Source organism: Haemaphysalis longicornis, unplaced genomic scaffold (genome assembly GCF_048455015.1).
Source record: "Haemaphysalis longicornis isolate Haplotype H1 unplaced genomic scaffold, Haemaphysalis longicornis Haplotype H1 scaffold_4, whole genome shotgun sequence".
Taxonomy (NCBI): domain Eukaryota; kingdom Metazoa; phylum Arthropoda; class Arachnida; order Ixodida; family Ixodidae; genus Haemaphysalis; species Haemaphysalis longicornis.
In genome coordinates this window covers 218,109,716-218,137,330 of record NW_027526361.1, presented here as the reverse complement: position 1 = coordinate 218,137,330, position 27,615 = coordinate 218,109,716, and the positions used below count along the sequence as shown (strand labels likewise).

The window sequence follows — 27,615 nt, the reverse complement described above, 5'->3', positions numbered from 1 at the left end:
AAAGAATCTGGGGACGTGCTGTGTGAAAAGTCAAGAATGTTCAGAGAATGCAAGTTTACTTCGCGTTGTTTTTTGACTAGGCCGTTAAAGACGTTTCGTGTCATAGTATTTCTCTTCGCGTGGCTTGTGCGCGCGTTTTGTTGCCATCTCGTCAGCCGTAAATTTTACTGCCCGCGCTCCCAAGAAGTTCCTTTAGAATTGTGGAAATTTATGGCTTGCACGTTATAAAATAATCTTAAACATCTAAGTTCTGAATATGCCGGCTTGTCAAAATGTGCCCCCAGTTTTTGTTTATGTAATTGTTTACCTCAGATTTTGTGTTTTTGTAACACGTGGGTTCGGCACAGCAGTCAAAAGCAATCATTTTCGCGTGTTATTTGCAGTGATTCTAAGCTTGTCTGACTTTTTCAAGTTCATTGGGGCCATCAAGTTCTGTATTTTTTAAACATTTCCACAAAGTTTTAGTCTTTCATTACGTTTAAATTAGGCTTTGTACTTCATTAATAATATTGTATTGCTCTTAATTTTTTCCACAGCGCCCCCCCCCCCCCATACAAATAGACAATGCCAAATTGTTGAAAGTAAACACTTAGGCAATGCATTGACTCTACTCAGAAGCAGGGATTGACGATGAATGAAGTCGGTCGGGACGGTCGTGGCTTCGTCACTTATAGTAGGTGTACGTCCCCGAAGGCGCACTAGAAACCTACGGCGTATTTGAGTTGCAGGTTGCCCAGGCATTTTCTGAGCAACAGAACACCGGCACTCCAGGCTCCATTTCATTGCAACGATCGTCCCTATTCACCACGACATAAATTCCCCCAGGAAGGGAACAGGCCAGTCATAACACCGAATTTTGATGAGTCTCTCGAAAACACGCTGTCGGTGTTTTTTTCTTTAGGGTGGGGACATACCTGACCACTGTTTTAAACTGTAGCCCCTGATAGGAATGATCTCAACAAACGGAAGTACTTTAAAGCGGGCTGTTACAGATTCAAATACACAATTGGACGACGTCAACAGAAAAATTCAGCCCCAAGACGTATCAAACCCATGACAGGCGCAAACGTCGACACACGCTTTAAAACGCTGCACTTAGCTTCCGCGTGCTCTTTGCTGTCCATTTTCTCTCTTAGATTGCTCTAATGTCTAGCTGGCTGCCACCTATTGGTATAGAAGAAAAAATTATAAAGGCTATATCAAAAATTCCTGGAGCCTTCTCGCACTCTTTTCTTTGTAATTGCTGCCGTTACTTTTAACACTTCTTGATGCGTTCCAGAACATTTTGTCGTGATAAGTGACAGTTCAAAGTGACTTTGCTCTTGTGTTTTCTTTCACGGAAGCGCTTTTAATCGTAGCCTCAGTGACTGACGAAAAGCAGAAATCTGGCCCAGTTTATACATAATTGAATTTGAAAAAATTGGGTGAGGGGGCAATAACCTTATAGGAGAAAGTGCCGCTGAATATTTGCTGCGTTTTCCGTTCATTGGAAACATTAGTGAGTATGCACAGCATTGTATTGCCCGCTCGGTGCAAGAAATTACATTCGTGGCTCCTCTCGTGCAGCAGCCGGAACTGCGGCTTTTTTTTTCTTGTTCAGTTGTGGCGAAACGTACCCAGGTTTCGTAAATAGCACATTACAGGCAATAATGCTATATCCAAGGTAAAAAAGCCAAGCGGAGCGTCATTGGCCAATGCATGTGTCAATTTTTCCTTCGTGAATTTCTGCAATATGTACACATTTTTTATCAATTTGGAACGCCAAAGCTACTACATTAGGTCAAGCTAGCAGAACTTGATTGATTGATTGGTTGATTGTGGGGTTTAATGCGCCGACGCAACGCAGGCGATGAGGCGCGCCGTAGTGGAGGGCTCCGGATTAATTTTGACCACCTGGGGATCTTTATCGTGCGCCGAAATCTCGTACACACGGGCGTTTTTGCTTTTCGCCTCCATCAAGGCTAGCAGAACCACCATTTTACAACGTCCTATAACTACTAACATGATTCGCAATCAGTATCTCTTACTACTTCAAAGAACGAGGCTGAGAATCTTGGCGTATTTCTAAAAAAAAAAAACAAATGAACGAACTCTTCGACGTATCCCGTGCATTGGAGTTCCAATATTTTATGGTTGCCCTTGAAAATCTGCCGAAAAATATACTGAATTTACTTGATTCTAACGCGACTGAGAAAGTAACGCGGCCGCAACTTTTCATCGCATTTAGAAAAAAAAAGTGATATCGCGAGAGTAACGCCAGGGGTAATTTCTTGTCGCGTAATACAAAATAATGAATAACCGCTAAAGCACTCAGGTGAGGTCAGCGGAAACATAGAAAAGTACATTTATTTTTCAAACACTGGGCAAGGAAACCACCTGTGAAGCTAAGAACTTCGTTCGCGGGGTGCCCATCTGTCAAGCGAGATCGGTTGCTTTGAGCTTTATCAGTTTAACAGTGACCGCTATATGCGGCTGCGCTGCTCTTTGAAGGAATCAGCAACACGCTTCTCCAGTTCGACGTCGCGGCCGTAGGGAGCCCCACGGAAACCTTTTCGGCCAGGTTCCCACGTGAAAAGTCGCTCCCGCTGGAACCACCATTCGAGTAAGGTCGATACATCGAATCTTCGGGCAGCAGCTGAATAGCCGATTTCTTCAGTCATTAAAACAGCGCGTCTCTTCAAAAGGGTATCATACTGAGAACAACACCTAGCCATCACAAGGGGAGCCGTATAGGAGTCGAGGGTAACAAAAACCACCGAGGCCTCCACATAGTACGACATAAAAACAAAGGCAAAGCGCTGTGCGCATCCTCAACACCGGCAAACACCGCAGAAATAAACGAAAACGAAGAGAGCCGGCCTTGCCTTGTAGCGGATCCGATTGGCGCTTGCATAGGCTGCCAACATACATTGCTAAATGGCCACAACTGTAGCCGCCGATGAGAAATAGATGCACCATTGCACGTTTCAAGCAACTTGAACTTCGGTATTCGACTGCAACGACGTGCGATTAGAACAATCAGAAAAAGGAGGCTTGAGGTAATGGAGTAAACACGGTACTTGGAAAACCGCGCCATGAACGGGAATGGTTGAAACTCGCCGCGCATCTGCTTCCATCGGTGCAAGTGACGTCGAAAGACGGCAGCCTTCCGTCGCCGGTGCCACGTAACTGCCGCGCCTGTCACAACCCCGCACCTCTTACGCCGTTTCCCATCCCCCCTTTCTCGGTCCACAAATTGGAGGTTTGCGGAGTACAATTTTACCGCGCTCGCAGTGCTGCGCCCGGTGTTGGATTGTTTGAACCTAGCCGTCAGACCAGCATCGTGGTCCTCGGAAGGCAGTGTTTGTATTTCGTGGTTAAAACAATATTTTGATCGCGTTCTTGCATTTGTTCTAACAAAAAACGGACACATCTCCCTCTAATTGAAATACCACTGCAAACCCCAGATGTATATTGACGTACTTCCTCGAATAAACCTAACGGTACTTTTTTGAGGAAGAATATGAACAAGTACGGAGCATATTTGCAGATTAAATAGATTGAATGTTTTTCCCTAAAAACGTTTCACTCAAAAATTTATTTTAACTTTTCGCCGGGCAGCTTAGTCGAGGGACTGATGGGCGGCCCGACAGACAGACAGACAGACAGACAGACAGACAGACAGACAGACAGACAGACAGACAGACAGACAGACAGACAGACAGACAGACAGACAGACAGACCAACTCGTTTTACGTTTCGGTACCCCAAGAGCGACAACGGTCCTTAATAAAAGAGGCAAACAGCTTCACAATGGCAGTGTCTCTTGTTTCTTGGGTACCGTCCATCGGGCTGTTTTCATTCATTGACATAATATTAGGTTTTAACACTTCACTTGCGAACTAGCTAAAGGAATCAGGGTTGCCAGGTTTGGCAATTTGCCACCTAACTAGCTACTTGTCGAGCCTCGTGGCAACGGAATTTGAGTGTGGCAACATCGCTAATTTCTGGCTCCTTTGAGCATTGGTGATTTCATATAATTCCGTTCCTGTGACCTTTCAGTGCACATCAGATGTCGAGACAAACTGAGCAAATGGAGCAGAACAAACTTTCAGGCAGATGAACGCGGTCTGGCAAAGTCAAGATGAATCAGCCACTCAAACACATCACCGTACAGCGCTACATACCGGGGGAAATCGAAATTTACGCTGCTCTTTTTAATAACCGACACCTGGTGTCATACCCATATCGTCAAAGCCTTCAAGGAACCCCGTTGGAGTAATTTACGAGAGCATGATATTTTATACAGAGTGGCGGGAAGTGTGACAAGGTATAGTAGGCGCGAGAACGTAAAAAGGCAGCCGAAGTGGCAAAAGAATGTGTGCAACGAGCGTCCGTTTTAAGTGCTTGTTTTCGTTTGAATGCTTTATCTAAACTTGCACAGTTAGGTTTTTTGTAGACAGTAGTCAAACGCAGCTTATTTCTCGCACCACAGCAAACGAGAGAAATTTGTTAAACGATATTTTATTTTTCGTAATTTCTGCATTTTTTGCAGAAGGTAATCAAAAGTACTTACTAGCATCGCCTTGTTGAAACCAGCAACTTTTCTGGCTGCTTTTCAAACATTCACTTTAAGGTGGCGACTGTTGTGGCTACTTTCAGCAATTTCCCAGCTACTCCTCCGTCTGAGGACGTGGCAACCCTGAAGGGAATCTAATGCAAAATATGTGTACTCGCGTGCATTATGAGCACATGACTGTAAAAAGAAAACCTGAGCAGTTCTGAGACAACGTAGTGGCACAGACAGTATTACTTCTAGATTGCGACTGAACAGGTCGCTATGTGCTGCTGCATACCCTACAAATGATCCACACACCGCTACGTCGCTCACTGCCCCACCACATCTCCACCTGAGAGGCCTTGGTGGTCCTTCTTGACCACCCTTGCCCTTCTTGGTTACCCAAGAAGGTTACCCTTCTTGGTTAGCCTTCTTGGTTACCATTCTTGACCTCCTGCTCACCAGGAGGAGGGAGATCACTCGATCTTAACCTTACGGATTGCTAATGCGGACGTGGGTTGCGAAATAAATGTTTACTCAATCTTTCCCTCTCGATTGCTGAAACGAAAGGTGAGTTAGCTCTCTTCGTTGTATTGCGCCGCTATCGTGGTTCTTCGGCACTCAATTGGGAGATTTCCTTGTTGGTACAAGCCAAGCATTTCCTGTGCGTACCCAGCCACACCTGCCGGTTCGCTTGGAACCCTCCTTCTATTCCTTTATGCAAGTGATAAGCTTGATTCGCGGTTCTCTGGTTCTCTTCATTGAACGCTTGGGCGTGTTCGCCTTAATTGTGATGTATGTGTGTTTTTCCTAACCGCAGTGTAATTTTTGCGTGATTGACTTTGTATGTAGTGTCCTCGTACTGTCATCTTTGACCGTATTCTCTATTGCAATGAAGAAAAAAAGACTCAGTAGCCTAGGGGCGTTATCCTGGGGTTTGTAACAAACGTGCCAGCTTCGAGCTCCAGCGGTATCAATGTTCTTTTCTACGACCCATTATTTTGTTCTTGTAAAATATTCTCTTAGCTAAATTCTGCGGATTAATATTTCTAAATAAAGAAGCTTTGTATTCTTTAGATCAGTGTAAATCCGCGGCGTGACTCGTCAACACGTTTAATTAACGCTATGCATTGCGGCGGAACTGTCGGGTTTGCACCTATCTTGAAACGAAATATCGTCGGCACTTCGTCGTATTGCGCGGCTCCCGTTGCTCTTTGGCAATGAATTCACGTGGAAGGCCACACTCCGCAGCATCTGCGGAAGTAGATGGTGTCGAGTTCATCGCCGTAAGCACCAGACCGCATAAATTCGACAACAGTACGCTCAGATTCACTCCAGCTTTCATTTAAGGTAATGAAGCGACCCAGTAGAGTACCACTAAGTGATGTGTTAGGCCCCTAATCTAGCTCTAAACGAGCATTACGAGGAACAAAAGCTCTATTGACAGTTCTTTCAAGTGTAGGACTTGATCAGACTCACTAAATAAGGCTTCGTAAGTGAGCGCATCATGGTCATTATAGTCATCATCATCATTTCATGAATTTCATTTTTTTATATATCTGCTGTAGCTAGCTAAGCGCATTTGCCGGGGTAACCTTACTAGTGCAATTAAAGACAATTTTCTCTCACACAAATGTTTGATGAACATTGGACCAGTGGAAGGTAGCGGGCACCTTCAAGAGACAATTTTGGTGGGGCGCGTAAAGTGGCGCCACCTTCTATCTATTGAGTGGAACATCAAGCGTTGAATGTTGGAGTTGGACTTTTCATGATGATCATCACAATAATAATAATCATCTTCACCATTACCATCATTCTTTTCTCAGTGCTTCTTCTTTTTTCGTTAATATACCTGGAATGATTACCCAATCACCCTTGCTAACGCTAATTACACGCTATTGAAGGAAACAGGCTTTGTTACTACCCTGTTTGCTTCTTCTGTAATTAGCACGGTAAAATACTTCTGTAGGCCTAAATACGTGCCAGAAACATGTTTCTAAGTCAAACATCACAACGCATTCACTAAATATACGTGTATTGAACTACAGCTGTGGACACACCGTCGTGTTGGGTACGCATAGATCTTTGTGATTCTGAGGGCTATTGGTTCAATTTCCTCAGACAAATTTACCTGATTTTGACGCACACAAGTTACTTCGTTTACGGACGCTTCTCTGAAAAAGTGTTACAGGTAAGACACAAAGGTGGGCTAGTTGGTGATCTGACTGCATTTTACTAGCAAAAAACAGACGCAGACTGAGAAGAAGTTCACAGGACACTAACAGTACACAGGAGTGGCCTGTTACTTCTTCGTCCGTGTCCGTTTTTTGCTAGTAAAATGCAGTCGCTGAGAAATTTGGCGAACGCAGAGTACTCTTTTACCTCTTGGTTTTTCCAACAGTCAGAAATTTTGCGACAAATTTCCAATAAGTTTTCTGGCTCATCTCTTGGCTACGATGCCAAACTTCCTGGCTTTAGGAATAACGAATGTTTTTACACCAAGTGCAATCGCTTACTGGGTCTGGTTTCTTTTTCCGTCAAAACCAAGATGCGCGCACAGAGGAATGCCGATTGCTTTAGAATGTTTTTAGGATGTTTAGAACTTTTCAGGAATTTTTGGAAGGCTTAAAATATATAAAATGATGCACCATGTCTGTTCAGCATATCTCCAGAGGAAGTGTCACTTTCAGGAAGTAAGGGCTTCAGAACACGATGTGGTGGCCTTATCCGACGTGAGCATTTTGGAGCCAAATTTATTTTTTCTCGGGGCACCTATTCAGTTTATCGACGCGCAGTTGAGACCTCCTAGCGCATTCGCCACAAGACTTGGCTGTTAAGTTTTGCTGCTGAGCTAAATGTTAAATTAGCGATAAAAAGATACCCGGAGCTCTACGTCTTGTTCGTAAAGATGTCATTCAAACCATTTTATTGAACCTAGCGGCGTCTTTCAATAAATGATTTATACCCGCCATTATGAATAAGCGCAAGAAACAAACGACACAAAAAAGGGGGAAACAGGCAGTTCTCTTTTGTGTTTCATTTTTTTTCCCGCATAATAAGAAAAATGAATATTAACCAACTGGCTCAACCCCCAGCCCCTTCGAACTGCACGTATACCCTTAGAGAAAAAGCTTTGACCAGGGACGAGTGTAAAATGCTTTTTTTTTGCCTCGAAGTATCAGGAAGCTACACAGGGCACCCATTTTACAGCGCTGTCTGTTATACGGGGTGTCTGGCTGCTGTTGTCGACACCACTATTATTATCATGAGTCCAGGAACTGTGCCGTAGCAACAATCATTACAAGATATCCTAATTTAACCGGTATGTCTAATACAATTGCGTACTGCAAAGAATATAGTAATCATTTACAGCATTTAGTGCATTGATTACATTTTTACGCCGAAGCAGGAAAGCCTGATAGACAAACTCCACTCTGAAAAGTTGTGCGGGATTTGTGCAAGCATCTCGTGAATTTTAATTTGCTTGGGTTGCAAAGCACCCAAGCAAATTTTTGTTGCGATGTCAGCAACAAACTATCATCATTAAGAAGGCTGCCACATACCTACCCGAGGGGGACTGACCATATCGGTAAAGATTATGGTTGCGTATGCTACCCTTAGTGGAACCCAGCAGCATAGAAATCACGTGTGCCGTCACCACGTTCACTCAAAACGCTTCGCTTCAAAGCGCCCCACGTGACATATCTGTTCTCGTGACGCAGAACGGTAATTAGATGCGGTCACAGGCTATGCCTCGAACCGAAAGCGACCTAAAAATTACGAAACCTCCATTATTGATAAAAAACCACGGAGAATTGTGTTGAAAAAAAGTCTGAATAAAAAATAAAATAAAAAATACACCCGCTGGGCTCCAAACCAGGCGGGCAGCACCAGTACCCACTGCCCAGACCACGGGCCCCTTTTAGTATTTTTCTGGTTTTCAGGTAGCTCAAAATAATAGTGGGCGCAATGACACCACACATGTCTACGGCACATAATATGGGAGTGTGTCAAGAACCCAGACCTGCCAGCCCCTTTTCTTTCCCCGACCCCGGAGCAGTGGGAGATACTGCTGTCCAGCTTCCACCCTCAAGATCAACTTCTGCTGGTCGAGAGGGCCAGTCGAGCAGGGACGGCACATGGTTACGTGAAATGAGGGACCACTCCACCTTAGTTCAATAAAAAAGTTTTGTCTCTGTCTCTCTCACGTCGGCGCGCCCTGCAGCGAAGCGTTTGGAAGCACGCCAGCAGGCACATACCTACCCAGGAGGACTGCCACGGCGATGAAGATTACGGTTGCGTATGATACTCCCAGTGATAGAAATCACGTACGGACGTCACCTAAACAGGGAGACTGGTGTAGCAGCAGTTCATTCCAGGCTACTTTAATTGGGTACACCGCCGAAAGTAAAGAAGCCAGAAGAACAGCCAGAAGAAGAAAATAAAGCAGTTTTGAATTCGTATTTTTTCACAATCTCTAGATTTGAGGTATTTGCTAGGAATCCCGGATAACACACCCATTTTAATGGCCCAATTTTCAGCAATAGGTCTCGCTTTATGCAAAGTACCGCAGCATGTATCAAAAATCATCATATTATCCGATTCGATGGCAGTTATATCGGCATTAACTTCCTCTTCCGGCTCTCCATTCTAATGCACACTATTGTTTTTTGTTCCTAGGCACGTGAAGGAGGTACGCTTGTCTTGGGTCCCTGGCCATACGGACATCAGGGGCAACAAGCTAGCGGACCATTTAACTAATCTCACTGTCACAGCTCCCATTCAGTTCGGAATTTCTAATCTGGCTCTATTTTCATCTTCAACATTAAGGCGATTTTGGCATTTAGACGCTACTCGTTCAGACTGACTTTTATCATTTGGAGAGTGCCAACTTTTAAAGTTCAAGTGGTATGTTCATTTTTCTGGTTCTCGGCAATGCGAGGGGACCTTCACCGAGCTGCGCTGCAGCATTCTAAGGCCCAATTTCTATCTGTTCAAATCAGGACTTTCCCCTACAGAACTATGTGTGCGGTGCCAGGTCCCTGAAGCAATCGAACATATTTTTCTCGACTGCCGCCGTTTCTCAACAGCTAGACAACTGCTTTTGAAGGGGCCAGTTGAGAGTTCAGGGTAGAGTTTTTTGATTCCACTTATATTATCTATTGGCGCATCAACTTTGGAGTTTGCAAAAATGGATATATAAAATTCCATTCAAAATTTTCTTTGTGCTTTAAGTAGTTCGAATTGTGAAGGGTGCTAATTAATGGGTAATTCGGGTTTTATTCATAACTAAGTTTCCTTTTACAGCCTCTTTCCGGAAATAATTTAGTATTTTGAAGTCCCCACGTATTTAACTACCGATTAACCCCTGGCCAATCCCCCATCTGGATACGTGCCAGATCTTTGAATACATCGCCATCATCATCATCATGAATGTCGTTGTGCAGTAATAGTTAAGTCCATTTTACTTGTCCCTGGCTGCACTCTTTATATATAGAGAGAAACACGTTTTATTTCTGGTCAGGATTAGGGACGGTTGAGTCGCGGAAGCGCAGCTCTGTGGGGCCGAGCCCTGTCGACCAGGCGGTACTCGGACGGAGCGTCCGAGTGCGCAAGGGCAGACAGCCAGGAGTCGGGGTGGGCTGGGTAGACGAAATGCCACGTGTGAGAATACACGGGATGCGGCATGGGTAATTGTGGTGGGTGTCATTTACAGTTTCGGGGTCCAACCACATTCACACCGTGGATTGGAGAAACATTTTTGTGTGCTAAAGATGCCTTTTTTCACGGTGGTTTTTGCTGTGCAAAAAAATGCCGATTTTAGACCTCCTCTTAGCAGCCGACGACAATGAAAGTCATCGTGCTGAACGAAAAAATTGCACCATATTCCCGTAGGGGAACCCTGAGTAGTATGCGAAGCAGCCATGGGGTCGACTGAAGTTCCCACTAGTTTTCAGTTCGTCGTTTCCGTTGACGCTCAGCTTGGCGTGCCTTCGTTGTATCAGTAGCTTCTTGACGTAGTTTGAATCAGTGAAGGCCATAAGGCTCGTTCGTAGCACATGCTCCCGTCACGTCTTTTAGCGCAGTGGAAAGAGCGCCACATACCTCCCGTTGCGGACAGAGAGTCGTGGGATCGAAACCGGGCGCCGCCAAACTATTTCTTTTTATAGTCCACAGCCCTGAGGTCAGCCCAAAAGTTGACGGGGCTGAAGAGACGCGCATGCGCAGTAGAGTGCGGACGGCGGACAACGACAACGACAATGAGTGAGGGAGGGAAACAGCCCCGAGCATGAGATGCTTCGCATTTAAAAATTGTTGCTTAGGGACAGCGGGCTTCATCAGGTAGTGCTACATGTAAACCCCAAATTCGCCACCTTCGCTTCGCTCGAGGTGCAACCTGCGTCTCCTTGCATAAAATGTAGCGGTCGTTCTAGTCAATACCGAATACCGATCATTACTTATATCGCCGGCCAGCACAGAAAATATGCGGTTCAGTCTAGTCCTGTTTCTTAGCTGCGCACGCTTAAACGTATACTAGTAAACTACACTACTACTATATATTACTTCCCGACTTTTCATTCATTCCCGTGAGATTTAAACATTCGGAAACTATATCGACTCTCGCTTAACGCTGCGAAGCTTTTTTACGTGAAGCTTGTTGATAGATCTGCGTGAAAACGTTCCCAGAGAAGGCTTAAACTTGCACTCCTAATAAAAAAACGTCGTAAAAGGTAGTAACGCCCGTAATTACAAACTCCTTACGAACCTAACTGCCCGTCGGTTTTGGACGTAGGCTCTGCCACTAGGTTCTGGTTAGAAAATTTACTGAGTGTAGGAAGTAGTAAGCACTAGATTAAGGTCGTGCTTGTGACTAGGTTATGCATGACCAGTTAGTAAACGCATGTAGCTCAGAAGAGCGTTATCGCTAGGACCTTACCAGGGGAGGTAGTGGTACTTACTGCCTGCCTCAGTTTGTAACCCTGACTAGCACTAAATTTACTACCTCCAGTTACTAAGTACCTAGTGTATACTTTGACAAGTAACATGTTAGTGTTCCATTAGTGAATGCCCCGACCTTTTTTAAAAAGTGTGTATAAAGCAGATTCAACAGGGCCATTCCCTGCGTCGAAGCGCCGTCATTGTTGCGCGAAAACAATGTTTTTCTTTTATTGAAGGGAGCACCAATCGACGACAACCTCTTCAACGGCGGCGGTGTTTTCCCGACAGCTGCAGCCACTGCTGTACGAGCTTCCTAGAAGTGGCTCACGAGCCCAACCAGTAGCAAAGTTGACAAGAATGCTGACTCAATTCCTGCGCTGGGAATACCCGTTATCTTTGAAAAATGTTTTTGAGCCACTGCCCCCCAAACCAGGCGATGGGAAGCTGGTGAAAAGACCATGCTTCTACTGGTCCTGCTCAGCAGAACATAATAAATACCGTGGCGTACACCATCTTCTCAGAAAATTTGATGCAAGAAGTTGCATAGGATCTTTCAGAATATGTTTTTTTTTTCGAAAGGGTTTCGCTGACAAGCGTTCTGATGATGTCAACTGTCGCTGAGCGTACAACTTCCACATCACACTCACTGCAGCTACTTTTTCCAGAATCACTGTTCATGCTGCCGCGACACTGCCTCCACCGGAAGCTGAAGCCCAACCAAGACTACAGGCTCGTTTTTCTGTCTTTTTATGTACTCGTGCAATGAAACGCCTGGTAAACTAATGGGAATTGACAGCTTGCCGAGTTTTTGTTCCTGATACTTTTTTGATGCACTATCTGAAAGAGCGCGTGGCAAAGGTTTTTTATTGTTCCTAGTTTTCTGGCCGTGGTTTGGTAGGACTAACCGAATAGCCTTTTTTTTATTCTTTATGATGTACGCGTGCTATAAAACATGTGGAACGCTATAGAACGCGTTAACGCATTGTAACTGCTGTGAACGGTTTCTTGCGGACTATATCCTGGTGAAGCGCATTCGGTGGACGCCAGCCGGGTGCGGGCTTTTGCCCAACTAGCAGGTAACAATTTCGCGTCCAAAGTTTTTATTTTTTTTTAAGTTTTTATTTTTTTTTTAAGTTTTTATCATTGAAGACTGCCGGCCTTTCAGTATTTTCCCAACAAGCCCCTTATTTCTAACATCATTCTGCGGACGTATAGCGAGGGCCTCGGTTCTCGCAGCATGGATCTCGAGACGTAGTATAAGCGGGTTTCCCGCCAGTTGACTGCTCATTACAAGCTGCAGACGTTCGAGTCACGCCCGAACGCGTTGAAAAGGAGGTCCCGTTGTCCCCGTGTTGTCAGAGTGGCGCTGGCTACCATGCTCAAGCGTCGGATGCAGTCGCGGAAAACATAAATGCCCCATAAAGTGAAGCAGATACAGTCGCACAGATAGCACCGGATCCATTGTAATGTTCAACAAACATCCAATAGAACTCACAAAGCGTGCAGAAATACTATTAGGGTTGGATTACACCGCAAGAACAATAACCAAGAACGTTTACCTACGTAGCGACAATGAACTTGCCTTCCTCAGAGTACATTAACATGATTTTTGCTGTTACAAACATTTCGAACGCACTTCTTATATAGCTTTGGGTGAAACTGTAAGGGGGAGCCTGCATACACTCGGAATATGCCCGTGGTGGAACAACCCTTTTTGTTGTTGTACCACAGGCATAGCCCGACATAACCCTGACGAATGCATGTCTCGTTGCTGAAACGTTGGCAACAATCGTGGTCTGTACCTTGTACGAAGTTTTCTTTCTTGTGTTCTTACCATCTGCGAAGTTTTATTGTTCCCTCTCTCTCTCCCTCTCTCTCTCTCTCTTTCTCTGTCGATATATATATCTATATATATATAAATATGTCCACACAAAAGCCTTTTCTTGACAACGGTGAAACAAGAATGGGTTTAATAACGTTTCGGCCGAAGGACCGGCATTGGTGAGATTACGGTGATGGCATTTGTCGTACAGCTTACACATGTTTCGAAACTACAAATTGTCAGCAAAAACAGCTACAGCAGTTGAATGGGGTAAGGGCAGGAAAGGAAAGAGGCAAACCCGAGATACAGGCGCTTGTCTAAAGCGTAAACTAGACGCTATGGTGCCCAGCATTATCAACAAAGGCTTTCTGCATGATTTCCATGCCTATACAAAAGCAAAGCTTTAAAAATACCAAAAACATGAACAAGGGCCCAAAACAGCGATAACGCGAACAATTGGCTATGAATATCCAGTGCAACAGCAGAACACACTGTTATCACATTACTGCAGATTCAAGCAGCTTAATTGCCCCGGACTTTCTTTTAAATCAGATGCGAAGGTGTTACATTTCTAAATTAGGAATGGCTCGCGAACTTTTCCTTTGACCATATAAAAGCCATTATCCTTCAGTCTGGTGTTCGCACCCACCAAGACAGAGAAGTTCGCAAGTCATTCCTAATTTACAAATGTAACACCTTAGCATCTGGTTTAAAAGAAAGTCCAGGGAAATTAAGCTGCCTGAATCTGCAGTAATGTGATAACATTGCGTGCTTCTGTTGCACTGGATATTCATAGAAAATTGCTCGCGTTATCGCTGTTTTGGGTCCTTGCTCGTGTTCTTGCTATTTTTATAACCAACCTTGCAAATATAGCCTTGCTTTTGTATAAGCATGGACATCGTGCAGAAAGCCTTTGTTGATAAGGCTAGGCACCATAGCGTTTAGTTAATGCTTTATTCAAGCGAGTGTATCTTGTTTTTGCCTCTTTCCGTTTCTTTCGTTACCCCATTCAACTGCCGGAGCTGTTTTTGCTGATAATTTGTAGTTTCGAAACATATATAAGCTGCACCACAAATGCCATCACTGTAATCTGACGAAGGCTGGTCCCTCGATTGAAACGTTAATAAACGCATTCTTGTTTCGACGTGGTCGAAAAAGACTTTTGTGTTGATATATATATATATATATATATATATATATATATATATATATATATATATATATATATATATATATATATATATATATATATATATATATATATACATTTTGCCCGAGCAACGGGAAGTACTCAGAATTAACACTCCTGAAAGATTTAGATAATTTTGCCCGTACTCTGCGTTTACGAGAGTACTTCTTCGATAGAAGTGATGGGGAGAACGCCAAACCTTCTTTCGTCGCCAAGCACCACTGGACCCCCAGTGCACAAAGGGAGGAAAATCTAGACTTGTATATTCGTGCCGTCCAGAGAGACGTTTTCCAAGCATACCAATCACGCCGAACCCGTGATCACAACATCACAAAAAACGAACAGGATGCTCTCAATGCATTGAGTAACCGACAGGACATTGTAATCAAACCAGCTGACAAGGGAGGGGGGATTGTTATTCTCGACCGGAATGATTACGTCAAAAAAGGGGATCGGCAATTAGGCGACCGGAAATTCTATAAGCCCCTTCTATCAGACCCTACTAAAGAACACCAAAAAATTGTAAATAACGTGCTGGAGCAACTTGTGGGGGCCCGAGAAATTGATAGAAAACTTGCCAGGGCACTAACATCGGCCCACCCAGTGGTTGGCCGCTTTTACATGCTTCCAAAATTACACAAAATTGGAAATCCCGGCCGCCCAATTATATCGGGAATAGGCACCATCACAGAGCCAATTTCAGGTTATTTAGATTACCTCATTCGCGATATACCCCCTCAATTTCCATCATACTTACGGGACACTAACCATTTTCTCCAAGAAATCGAGGGAATGGTTCTGCCGGACGGTGCATTTCTCGTAACATTGGACGTGACCTCCCTTTATACCAACATTCCGCACAGCGATGGCATCAGTGCCCTCATTCAGTCGTACAACGAACACCGCGAAGAAGACTCTCCCAGCCCGAGGGTTGTTGAGGCATTAACGCGTCTCGTATTAGAACTCAACAGTTTTGAATTTGAAAACAAATACTTTCTCCAAACAAGTGGCACTGCGATGGGAACAAAAATGGCCCCTAATTATGCCACCATATTCATGCACAATATTGAAACCAAATTCCTCTCTACTTCAGACAGTTCACCTGCACTGTACAAGCGATAGCTTGACGACATTTTCATGATCTGGACAGACACTGAGCAACGACTTATTGCCTTTATAGAAGAATTCAACACAGTTCATCCTAATATCTCATTCACATACGAGTACTCCCGCACCGAAATTAGTTTCTTGGACGTTCAGGTTCATGTGCGGGCGGGGTCACTGGAGACGAGTGTGTACAGGAAACCTACAGACCGCCAACAGTACCTGCACTTCAACAGCTGCCACCCACGCCATTGCAGAACGGCTATCCCTTATTCCCAGGCACATAGATTTAGAAGAATTTGCTCCAGGGATGAAGACTTTCGTTCGAACGCCAGCCGAATGCGGGGCGTCCTCGTCAAACAGCGTTACCCGCCGGCCCTTGTTGACGATGCCATTTCTAGGGCGGCAAGTTTAAATCGTAACACACTGCTACAGGGGTCGCACGTGAATGATGAGAATAATTCCCGCGCTAATTTGGTCTTAACTTTTACTAGTAGCCCACCGAACGTGAATAAAATTTTAAAAAAGCACTTTAACATTCTTCAGCAGAGCGAACGACTTTCCCAAATTTTCAGTGATCCTCCGCGTGTAATATACAGGCGCGCAAAAAGCATAGGGGACTATCTTGTCCACGCCAAAGACAGGGACGCCCAGCAATTAGGCTGCCGACCATGTGGCAAAAACAGATGTTTGGTGTGTAAACACGTGCAGACCGCGAGGGTGGCAATTAGCACACATTCGGACTTCCGATATTCTATACGTGGGTCATTCGATTGTGACTCGTCAAATTTGGTTTACCTATTGGAGTGTGGCGAATGTAATATGCAGTACATAGGACAGACGGATGGACCTTTTTGAATGCGGTTTAACAATCACCGCTATCACACCAAGGCACTCCCAAACCTTCCCTTGTCCAGACACCTAGCGATGCAAAATCACTCTTTCGATGACATTAAAGTCACGCTTCTACAGAGCAGTTTTTCTAGCTGTAGGGAGCGAGAACAATGTGAGTCTTACTTAATCTACAAATTTAATACCCTGAAGGGGGGTCTTAATGAGAGTCCTGGGACTATGACTGTAATTCGTACGCTGCATGACCATTGAAGCATAGTGACCCCGGGTCATACGAGACCTTGTAGTTTTGTTGTCCTTTTGCTATCGGCCCTTCCCGCGCAGGGCATTGCACGGTCTGATGTTTACGGGCAGCCTGTTGCTCCAAGTGTGAGGTTGTACATTGTAACACCAACAACCTACCATTATGTTCCGCAGTCACTACAATTATCTCGTCCGCTCCCGACCCCCTACCAACACTTCCCTTCCCGTCCCCGCTATTTTTATTTTTATATTTTTTTCTCTCATTTCCTTGTCTCAACGCTCAGCAAGCATAACATGTCTCATTAATAACCAGATGGTACCCATTGCCTGTTTATGTCACCATATGTCATACCCATTTTATCCTTGAGAAATGTGAAACGCAATGTTGAAGCTTTTAGTTCCAACTGAGCGTGTAAGAAGTATTTTATTTTGGTGCCTGTTGTGGCTTATGCCTCGGGTGTTTTGTAATCACATTGTGATCCCCAATGCTGGTGTTCACGGAGTGCACGCGTCCTTCCTGTCTTTCCACTCATGTTTTGCTTTGTTTCTCTTTTTCATTGTTTCCCTCTTTTTCTTTTTCTTTTTTTTGGTTGCCCCAGAGGCACGGCACATACCGACGGTCGCCTCTCTCTTCTTGTTTTCATTTTTTTTTAAATGGCCGCGCTCAGCCATATTTTCGTGAATTGGGCCCAGGGCTCCACGCGTGCCGGCGACAGCCGAGTACTAACAGTTAACAGGCCGTACATTGACCTGGCGCGACACGACGCGACGCCGTGTACAAATGGAGGCTTAGGCGGAGAAGGGGACGCCTCAAATGGGCTCCCCCATTGGCTTTTGTGGGACCCCTCAAAGTCGTGGAGGCTGCCTGCGCTTCAGATGCAGCAATTGGCCCCGCTTGCATTCTTGACCATGCCGCTGAAGACGGTCAGTAGTTAATCCTTGTTACCGGTGACGCGCATGTAAACTCACTGCTCGTGGCGGCGTGTGCTTTGTAGTTTTTCCCTCCCGGAGACACCGGATGTTTTTGGGCCTTTCGCCACCCGTGAACTCGTCGCATTTTCTGTTATCCCCACAACCCGCGTTCATGCAGTGTGTTCCTCCTTGCCTCTTTCTTGCCTCCTCCTTGCCACCTTGTTCCTCCCTCTTCCTTTCGCCTTTTTTTTTTTTGAAGGCTCTTTTTCGCCTGCCTTTGGCAGAATAAGCTCTGTATGCTGTGTGTGGTCGTTTGTGTGTTTGTTTCCCATGTGGCTTGTGTTTCGGGGCGCCGCCCCCACTCTGAGTCCGTACGATTTTACCTTCATTCCTGAGGAAGACCTGACTCAGGTCGAAACGTTGGAAATAAAGTCTCCGAAGAGCGTACTTCTACTTTGTGCGTATATATATATATATATATATATATATATATATATATATATATATATATATATATGTGTGTGTCTATGTAGATGTAATATATACTGGATGTTTGTTGAACATTATAATTAGAAAGCTACGATTTACTGCGACCACAGTGTTTTGTATTTTGCTTGTGGATCCTAAACTACCCTTTGGCTTTTGGGTCCAACACTGTTTTTGCTTATGTTGCTGTGCAAAACCTAAATAAGTTTCAATCAAGCAATCAATAAATCAACCTCACTTCCTCCAGGGCAAAATCGCTCTACCAAAACCGGAACACATGAACACCCACGTGTCTGCCACCGCCATCGAAAAGAAAAAAACGAGGGTGAAGAAGAAAGCAACACCGAAGGTTAGTCCATAGTGAGAATCTCACGGCAGACAACCCTTGCAAGAGAACCATGGCGGCTGCCTGTACTATTTACCTCTGATACTGCAGGAGTGAAGAATCATGCCCACTACCCCTAGTGCTCATTTTTCTACATATAGGAAACAATGCCGTGAGAAGCATAGAACACAAAACCAGCCTGAAAATGGTTGAAGACATCTGGAAAAGCTGTCAGCCCACTAGCCCACAGCGTAGGGATTTGAGGAGGCGGAAATTAGACGTTTCTTCTTAAAATAGAACTGCGAACCGAGAACGCACATCCGACGTGGCCCCACCAAGCATTTACAGACGGAAGGCTCGGCGAAGCGTCGACGGCCCCATGTGTCTCCGGCGTCCATGATGCTGACCACACGCCTTTTCTAACACTACGCGCCCAGTTGCCTTGGTGGCTGTTACATGCGGTCTTTTGCGAATGTCAAGCGGTTTTTCACGGGGCGCCTAATATCCCGTGTACTGCACGCCCCTATTGTTTTGTAAGCCAGATTCTGGCAGAGACAAGCTGAAAAACCTTGTTTTTTTCTCGCGAAGGATTGAAGCTAGGGATTGTTCGAGTCGGGAGCAAAAGCCCCCCGGAATGAGAATGGATGGCTGTCGTTTTGACTTAGACGGCATCCGTTAAGCAGTGAGCAGAAAGCGTGCAATACTGACATTTTCTTCTGTAAACAAAAATGACATGTGGTCTCAGGCCGTTTATAAATATATTGTTTCGCAAAAGTGTTTACGACTGCCTCGAGGCCGAACAGGATGCCTGACAGCACTTATTTCAGTGCTGCAGGCAATACATACGGGAAACGACACTCTTGTCCTCACGTAGATGCAGGATGTAAGAACATCTCTAAACTTGGCGTCTTGGTTAGGTTTTAAATTTAAGCACTCTTTACCACTTTTCGGAAGAAGTATAATGCGTTCTGTTTTCACTCCACAATCGATTGCGTTGACATTTTGCCTGTGGAACGCGTTGATGACGCTGTACCAAAGTAGGCGTGAATTGGCTAGTTTCTTAGATTACCATTTCTGGTGGATCAATTCAATCACTTCCGTCAGTTAGGAAGTGTAAGAAATTTGTGAATCAAAAATTAAAATAAATGATGTGAATATGCAAGAAACGTCAACCGCAAGAAACGAAGTCGCGCTGCTAAGCCCTTGCATGTCCAGTGACGCCTAGAGGAGTGCTTTATAAAAAAGCCTATAAAAGATTTCCTTTTGCACAATAAATAAATAAATAAATAAATAAATAAATAAATAAATAAATAAATAAATAAATAAATAAATAAATAAATAAAATCATTAGCCCGTGCCTCAGTGTGGTAAAGAACAAAAAATGTGTGCTGGATAAGGAAGCCTCTTTGCGTAGTTTGAAGCCCGCAGTGTAACATACAAACAATGGAACATAGCCACAGAGGTATATTGGACCAGACTCCTATGCGCAGGAAGTTATCTGAAGTCCGATGCAGAACCGTACAACTACCAGGTACTTGTACGGTTCTGCATACGGTACTTGTACAAGTACCAGAAGTACTATGTACTTGTAATACTAGATACAAGTCCGATGTACAAGTACAATGGCTAAGAAGCTTGCTTTTAACTGCGCTTTCAACTTCCACTGGTTTTACCTGAAAACTGCCGCAACATACTCTTTTAAAGATGTTGGAGACAAAAGGGTGGGCTAAGACTTCTGAAAGCCGCTTTTCTTGAAACCCCGCTCGGGCGAGGCAGGATAATGCTGGAAGTATAAAAGCTGTGTATAGACAAACTTTTTTCGGCTCTACCAAGTATTGCAAGTATTAGGGAGTACTACGTAGATATGTAGTACAATATTATCTTCTTCCAGTGAATGAAGAAAATGACCGAAATGAGGCTGGATTCCGCCATACAATAAATCTGCCTCAGAGCTTTCCTTAATTTTTGCTACGAGCGTTTGTTATGGCTTTTGTTATTTAAATTCATTTATACGTGATGCCAGCCAAACCAAATTTGTGTTACGGCGTGCTATAAAGTAAGGCTGTAGGCACAAAAAATGCGTGTACACAAGTAGGGGCATGTGCAGACGCTGGACGCCCGGAGGCACGCGGGCGTTTTATCTAATGCCCTGTCCTAATTAGGAAGATATTTGTTTGTTGTTGTGACAGTCACGCATGAACACAAATTATACGTTGCCACGTGACAAAAATCTGCTTGCTTCACTTCATATGTCGTTAGAAAATCGTATTCTCCCACTCCTGCCACGCAACTCTTTCTCAGCTCTCCGATTCCTCGCCTCACGCTCTTCGTCTCCCTTGTAGCGTCTCTTACGGTCAATTCAATAGCTGTTGGTTAAGTTCAATTCTAATTTCCCGCCTTTCCACTGATCACTCGCCATCTGGTGAGAGAACGCGGATATTTATTTTGTGTTTCCTTTCTGCCTATACCTGGAACAGCACTACATCGATCTCTGTACGTTTCGCAATTTGCCTTGCTGTGCCTTGCTGCGCCGTCTTTAGTTAGTTTTTTTTTTTTGCTCTCATAAAAAAAACCACAAAACCAGTTTCATATTTAAAAAGTGGTAGCTTGTGGTTGCGCCAGTAGTTTGCGCCCCGAGTGAATGGTTTTGCTCATTCCCTATTCCCATTATTGAAGCTTTAAGCTTGGTAAACAAATGCTAACAAAGAATCACAAAGGGAGAGCCCCCTGCTCTAACACTAATCTCTAATTCACCGAGCGAAAGCGTGGTAATTGTTTTGTGGTCCACCTCTTTTATTTGTCTCAGGGGTATATAACATTTGTACGAGCTCAACATGAATGTATTGCCTTCAATCGAATTACTAAGCACGTATCTCAACTTTGTGTAGAACCGGCCGCGGCGGCCGCTTTTCTGATGGAGGCGAAAAGCAAAAACGCCCGTGTGTACGAGATTTCGGCGCACGTTAAAGATCCCCAGGTGGTCAAAATTAATCCGCATCCCTCCACTACGGCGCGCCTCATCGCCTGCGTTGTGTTGGCGCGTTAAACCCCACAATCAAAACATCAACTTTTTGTAGAATACGTAGTTAAAACATTTTTTACCGTACTAGGTGAGCAGTGATGAGCGGCTGAAAACTTTCCCGGCATCTGAACTTTACCAGTATTCCACCGAGGATAAGCGCATTTTTACCAAGGATTTTGTTACCACTGTTCGAAACAGCACAGCACATACGTGCGCAATCAACGCCACAAAAATTATCAGGCACAGAGTGGATTTTATAATCCTATTTTCTTGTACTTCCATGAAGAAATCTTTCAAAAAACCTGTGCAGTAATCCCGTAATATCCAGAAAGATTATCCAGCGCACTAGTCCACAAGTTTGCGGCTAATTCAGCATTAACAGAATGCCCCTGGCACTTCAAAGACGGCTTAATTTCTCGTGTGTTTTGTATATTCTTTTTCTTATTCTTTTTCTTTCAATATCAAGCCGCAGAGTTACGACGCCTACCATCTATTGAAAGAACTTCTCCCACAGTGTGTTTACAAGCTATATCTTTAGATCGTGCCATTCCAAGTTTTCCGCTTTTTCATCTCACAGCCGGCGTAGTCTTTGCTGATGCGTTGGTTTCATGGCAGCCCACGCACATGCATTCGTCAGGAATTCGAAACTCGTGCTTTGATTTGTTGTGTTTGGGCAGGGTAAGCGGCCTTAATGCTAGGGCCAGGATTCGTTAGTTTCTCTGCGACATCAATTCTCCTACTACTGGCATTACTCGTTCTCCATTTTCGTACTCTTTACCCCGCATTGACTTTTGGAAGTATCACCAGGCTACTTATTACACATACACTTCTTGTTATATGTTAGGTGTCGGACGCTGACGTTACATATCTTCTCATTGAAAGATATTTCCTTATTGAAATAAGAAAGCAATGCATCGCTGTTTGATGGAAAAAAAACCGGCGTTCGGTGTCCTAAGCAGCAAAACTTCTCCTGAAATCTCATTGGCCCGAAGTGTAGCCCGTACTTACAGAAATGCACTGACCAACGCTTCCCCTAGACTTTCCTCAAATTCAGTTTGGAAGTACGCTTTCGGGTATAAATACGTAACAGGCACGCGCTGCTTGTCGTAAGTGTATGACGTTCCTTGGTACTACGTTAGCATCAAAGTTTGGGCGAACTCACGTTAAACCAAACAAGTGCGTTGCAGGACCCGCAGAGGTGTTTTGACCAACGCTTTTCGGGATTTGCCCGACATGAGGCCTAGTGTAAGAATTTGTGGTATAGAAGCACGTTAAGGAGTACCCGCAGTTTGACGTACAATTACTTTGGTCCAAAGTCGCTGCGCCAAGACGGTTAAGACTACGAACGCAAGACCAAACACTTGCGCTAGAAGCTACCCGCCCATATTTACTGGATGTCGCTTAGCCCTGCTAGACACAGCGTTCTGCACCCGCAGAGGAGCTCCTCTAGAGGTGAAAGTTTACCAGTGAGCCAGGTCTGGTATATGAAACATCTATTGTCGGTGGGCCAAACCTCGTTAGTCTCAAAATGTGGTCGCTCACGCAAGTAATTTGCAAACAACAGGAAGCGAAAGTCGACAACGTTACTCGCAGTCCAAAATCCGAATAAGCACTCAGCGCCGTTAAAATATAAAAAAAACTGCATTTGCATTCACAGCTTATCACAAGTGCCTACATGTTGACACATTGATTTTTATTATTTCAATAGCAAAATCAAAATTGCCCATTAGTAATGAAACAATCAGGATTATGGTTAGCAATATATCTCACGAACTGATAACATCATAAGATTACTTCTGCATGCAATTTGCAGTTTTGATGCCCCAGGAAGACGGCAGAAAACAAAAACTAAGCAAAAGAAGAATTCTGGGAGACACAACTTGCTTCCAGACACATCCCGAAAGAGGGTTCCTCTTAAATTAGATCTCGTCGGAACGAGGGAGAACACGAGGCACAGCCTCAGGCGCATTCTGCCTCCGAGATGACAGCACAAACCACTGCAACGGGTTAGTTTCAATTTGAACTTGTATTTTCTGCGTGTTGCCTTTATTTTGCCAGATAAGGCGATAGAATTCCGGGCTTCACTCTCTGTGAAGCCCGGAAGAAATTACTGGCTGAAGCCTACAACACCGATAACTAGACCCAAATAATTACATAAGCAGTTGCCAAACCTGCAGAATCAGACAAAAAAAAACTCTACTGTGAGAAGCCATAGCAGAGGCTAGCGCAGTTCGTAGAAGTTCAGTTCATTACCTTGTTACGGGAAACGAGTTACGTGGTAGAAACACCTGCTACTGTCAAGCAACAAAATTTCTTTTAATGCGAATGCTCGGTGATTCTTAAGACTTCCTGCAGCTACGCCGTGTTTTCACCTGTTTCTACGCTTGTGGTTCCTCGCAGTTTGGCCCAAACTACTTCGAACGGCTTCGAACGGAAATTCCCTGTGTGCATCTCTTTCTTAACTTCAGTTTATTCGTCGTTTGGAGCCAAATGCTATAACAGGCAGACTTGTGGCACATGCCAGAGCTTCCCCAGGGTCAGAACTCTACGCAGATGGGGTGCACCTGTTTTTCTGACATTCCTTCCTGTCCACATGTAACGTGGGGCACACTCGTTTAACTTTTCTTCTACCGCTGGTAACCTGTTGATAAAATTTGGGGCTTTCTGTGGGTCCCGCTATCCCGACCTTCAGTTTACTTTTGTAAATATACGTTTTGAGAAGAGGCATTTCGAATTGCATTGAATAATGTGCGAACGTTCGGGGCCAGCGCAATGGCAGCGCTCTGCGCTTTGACTCTGGAGACGTTGGATTCAGATCCGATAAGTACTAAAATGCGTTGTGTATTTGCTCTTTACATCGGAAGCCGTGTTCAGTCCGGGACAAATACGACAAAGACTGTTTTTGGCACAACGGGGCACCAAAACCGTTCACCTTAGAATAATCTAATGCGTTCGTTCTTTTACGTGAAAAACAAGGCTCAGTGCAAGACTATGTATACCGATACTGATTAAAAATCAAAGTTCCATGTGCAATCTTTCGCGTGGCTGCTAAATACAAGGAAACATTGCTGGTGATGTTTATAACAAAATAGTTCCAAACCAGTACTCAGGGGAAACGAAAAATTATTATTCTACGTGAAGATTTAAACAGGCCCAACCAATGTTCGATTACAAAGTGCAAATTTGACCAATGAGTTTCATACCCTCACGATCACCAGGTTGAATGGCGGTGCTATATGACTACGACGTTATTTTCCTAATACGACACGTATAGCGCAATTGTGGAATATTTACGAGCTTCATATTCATTTTGAGAACTCCCAATATGGCCAACCGCTACCGCCGGCGGATTGCTTTGACCCAAACTGTCAATGCACAGGGAAGTGCGGCCGTATGCAGAAGGCACTTACACGCGGTTGGGTGGTTTGTGGAATGTGAACAAAATTCGTTTCAGCTCCAGCTTGATGGGTGAAAATAATTCTGAAAGTTACGTGCCGGAAACCTTGATATTGTTCGCAAATATACTGTACCCGTTTCCTTTCGTGCCATGGCCTTCCTATCGGAGAGGCGTGGAAAGGTTTATTCTGGAATGTCACCCAAAGCCACAGAAGTATTTTCACAAAAGAAACGTTGTTTAGTAGCGCTCACGGAACTGACGCCTTAGATATCGCTTCCTTTGAAAGATGGGATATCCCATTATTAAGCAACAATTTTATTGCGCGGAAGGAATGGTTCACTTTCAGAGGAGCGTGCATTTGAAACGGACAGTTTTCAACCACACTTTTGTAGGATGACTTAGAACGAGTAACTGTTTATACAGATACGCTATTCGTTCCCTGTAGTGTAGGTGCAGAGCCCGTGTTCGGAGGGTGGTTACCCGAATGGCCTCGGTCCGAGACCCAGAAAGTTTTGGGACTCTGCGACACTGCCGATAAACGCTGGCATTCTTTCCATCGCTTCCGGAAGCACTGCGAAAGCTACAGATTTCGCAAGCCCGGAGCGGCACTGCTTGGTTTGATCGTCGAAACAATGTGCGTTCTGATCTTGCTTTTCTTTTGTTGGAATTTGTTAAGCCGCTATCGAACGCCTAATTGCGGTACCTGAAACAAAGCCAGCCAATAAGCGCTACATCGCTGTAATGAAGTAATTGGAGGACTCGAAGAACGCGAAGTCCGGGAAGAAGAGAAAATTCATTTGAGCAAGTTTTTAAGTCATTTTATGATCTTAGAGCAGTAAATTTTGAATTAGGTACTTTGTGACCCCCTATTTGAAGTCCTGAGTGTGTTTGTTTACTACGTTCTGAAAGCATTTGGATGTAGAATAGCGTCGAAAAAAGTGTTGCAGGATCCATTCATGTATTGTTCGCCAAGATTCGTAATTTGTAATTGCAAAATGACCTCATAGGTACACTCTACGCATGTCTGGAAAATGGAATGTTTCACTATATTTAAGGGTGGTTTACACACCAACATGTTTTATCATTTCTGAGATCCTTGTGGTACGACGCAAGGAAAAGGCGCAGGCTGGGTGCGTATGCGCGGATACGTTTTTCAAATAATACAATCTTGCTAGGCCGCAAGGTCCGCCTGTCCATCCACAATCGTGACATACCCTCTGTGAGGAATTTTCCAGTACGGATGACAGCTGCCAGCAGATCTTCACGGCCGATTCACCATTCCCGTTTGCTGCGACGTCAACACGACCATCCGAAGGAGCTCTATGCGGCATTCAATTGGACCGCAATGCTTGCGCTTTCATAACTCACAAGAATTTCTTAGGCGCTCTCTGAGATTTCTTTTTACGATTCTTTCTTCCTGCAGCACAAGCGGGCTAAGTTTTGAAGTAAACGTGATCATCATTCTCCGCCAATAACAATGCATTTTCCCTTAAACGTTCTAATTATGATCAAAAAGCTTTCTTATGCGCCGGAGTAAAAAACAAGCCCGTGTATACGGAAGGCATATGCATTAACTTATAATGACTGATGATATTTTAAATGTGACTGAATTTCATTTTACATTTTTTTTCTGTATAGTGGAAGAACTTTGGCGCACTGAAGTCAATTTCTAGAGGTGTAAAGAGGCGATGTCCTGCTTCAAAGCATTTCTCCGGCGTAATTTCTTTTTTTCGTGTGAAAGCACTGTCCTCTAAAAATCCGAGGTTTTTGGTACATAAAATGAATAAACATATGGCGCACAAAAATTACAGCATAAGCTTCACAGTAAGCTTCCTTAACAATTCTCACAGCGAAAGGTACTTCCGTCTTGAAATACTTTAAAAATTTGAGAGGTTTGTCGCAAGATTTCTGTGTGTTCAACTTTGTTTCCTGTTGTAGGACAACGTTAGTGACAGTGACATTCTAAGTCGCAGCTAACATTCTTTTGCTTCCTTGAACGATAGATTATGCCGGTGTAGGACCACTTTCAATACTTACACCGCTACAACTCGGAGACAATGGTTCTTTTCTGCGAACGTTCTCAGATTTGTTTCTTTACTTAGGCCAAAGATGTTTCAATGTGAAATACTGAACACATTTTGGGCTAGCTTTGCCATCTCTATTGAGTTTGCAAAGATACAATCATTTGCAGGGCTCATTTGCCACAAGTAAGACCTGGGAGCAATACACGGGATATAACGTCAAGATTAACACTCTTACCTTTTAGATTTGCTTGGCACTTTTGGATTGCTGTAACTGACGCTCGGTACTAGAAGCATTGTCTGGGACGGGGCTCTCAGCCATCAGGTGCTACAAGAAGTAATTTTCGCAGTAAGTCGTTACGTACCTGGCCAACTGTAGCACACACGAGTGACACCCTTCCCCCCCCTCCGACACATGAACACACAAGAGAAATCCACATGCCGAGCCAGTCTATATAAGTACGAAGAAGGACGCAGAAAAGCGCTTTCGTCAAACCTTCCAGCTGAACGCCGTAGATGTCTACTCTGATACCTCAAATTGCGTGAGCCTGATCAAAGAGCAGCAATGTATCTCGGAGGGGTTGCAACACCTAAAGTCGCGAAGACACACGCCACAGGAGAGCAGTAACGGCTTCAGCCTGGCTTGAACAATATATCCGTCCCGACGCACAAAATGAGCAAGGAAAAGTATTCTTTTTTTTTGTATTTCGACGGCTCCCAGTGGAGGCAGGAAGCCACGGAAGCTGTTAGCTCGCGATAGCGTCGG

General features: G+C 44.4%; 1 protein-coding gene across 1 annotated transcript in view; it reads right to left on the bottom strand.

The window, feature by feature from the left end:
* LOC144178066 (galactosylgalactosylxylosylprotein 3-beta-glucuronosyltransferase S-like) overlaps nt 1-27,208 on the bottom strand; it is a 91,346-nt gene extending 64,138 nt beyond the window's left edge. The window contains exon 1 of the mRNA XM_077705593.1: nt 27,088-27,208. Within this exon, the coding sequence (XP_077561719.1) occupies nt 27,088-27,146 (59 nt within the window). The 5' untranslated portion in view covers nt 27,147-27,208. The remainder of the gene's footprint in view (nt 1-27,087) is intronic.
* Nucleotides 27,209-27,615: the final 407 nt, after the last annotated feature.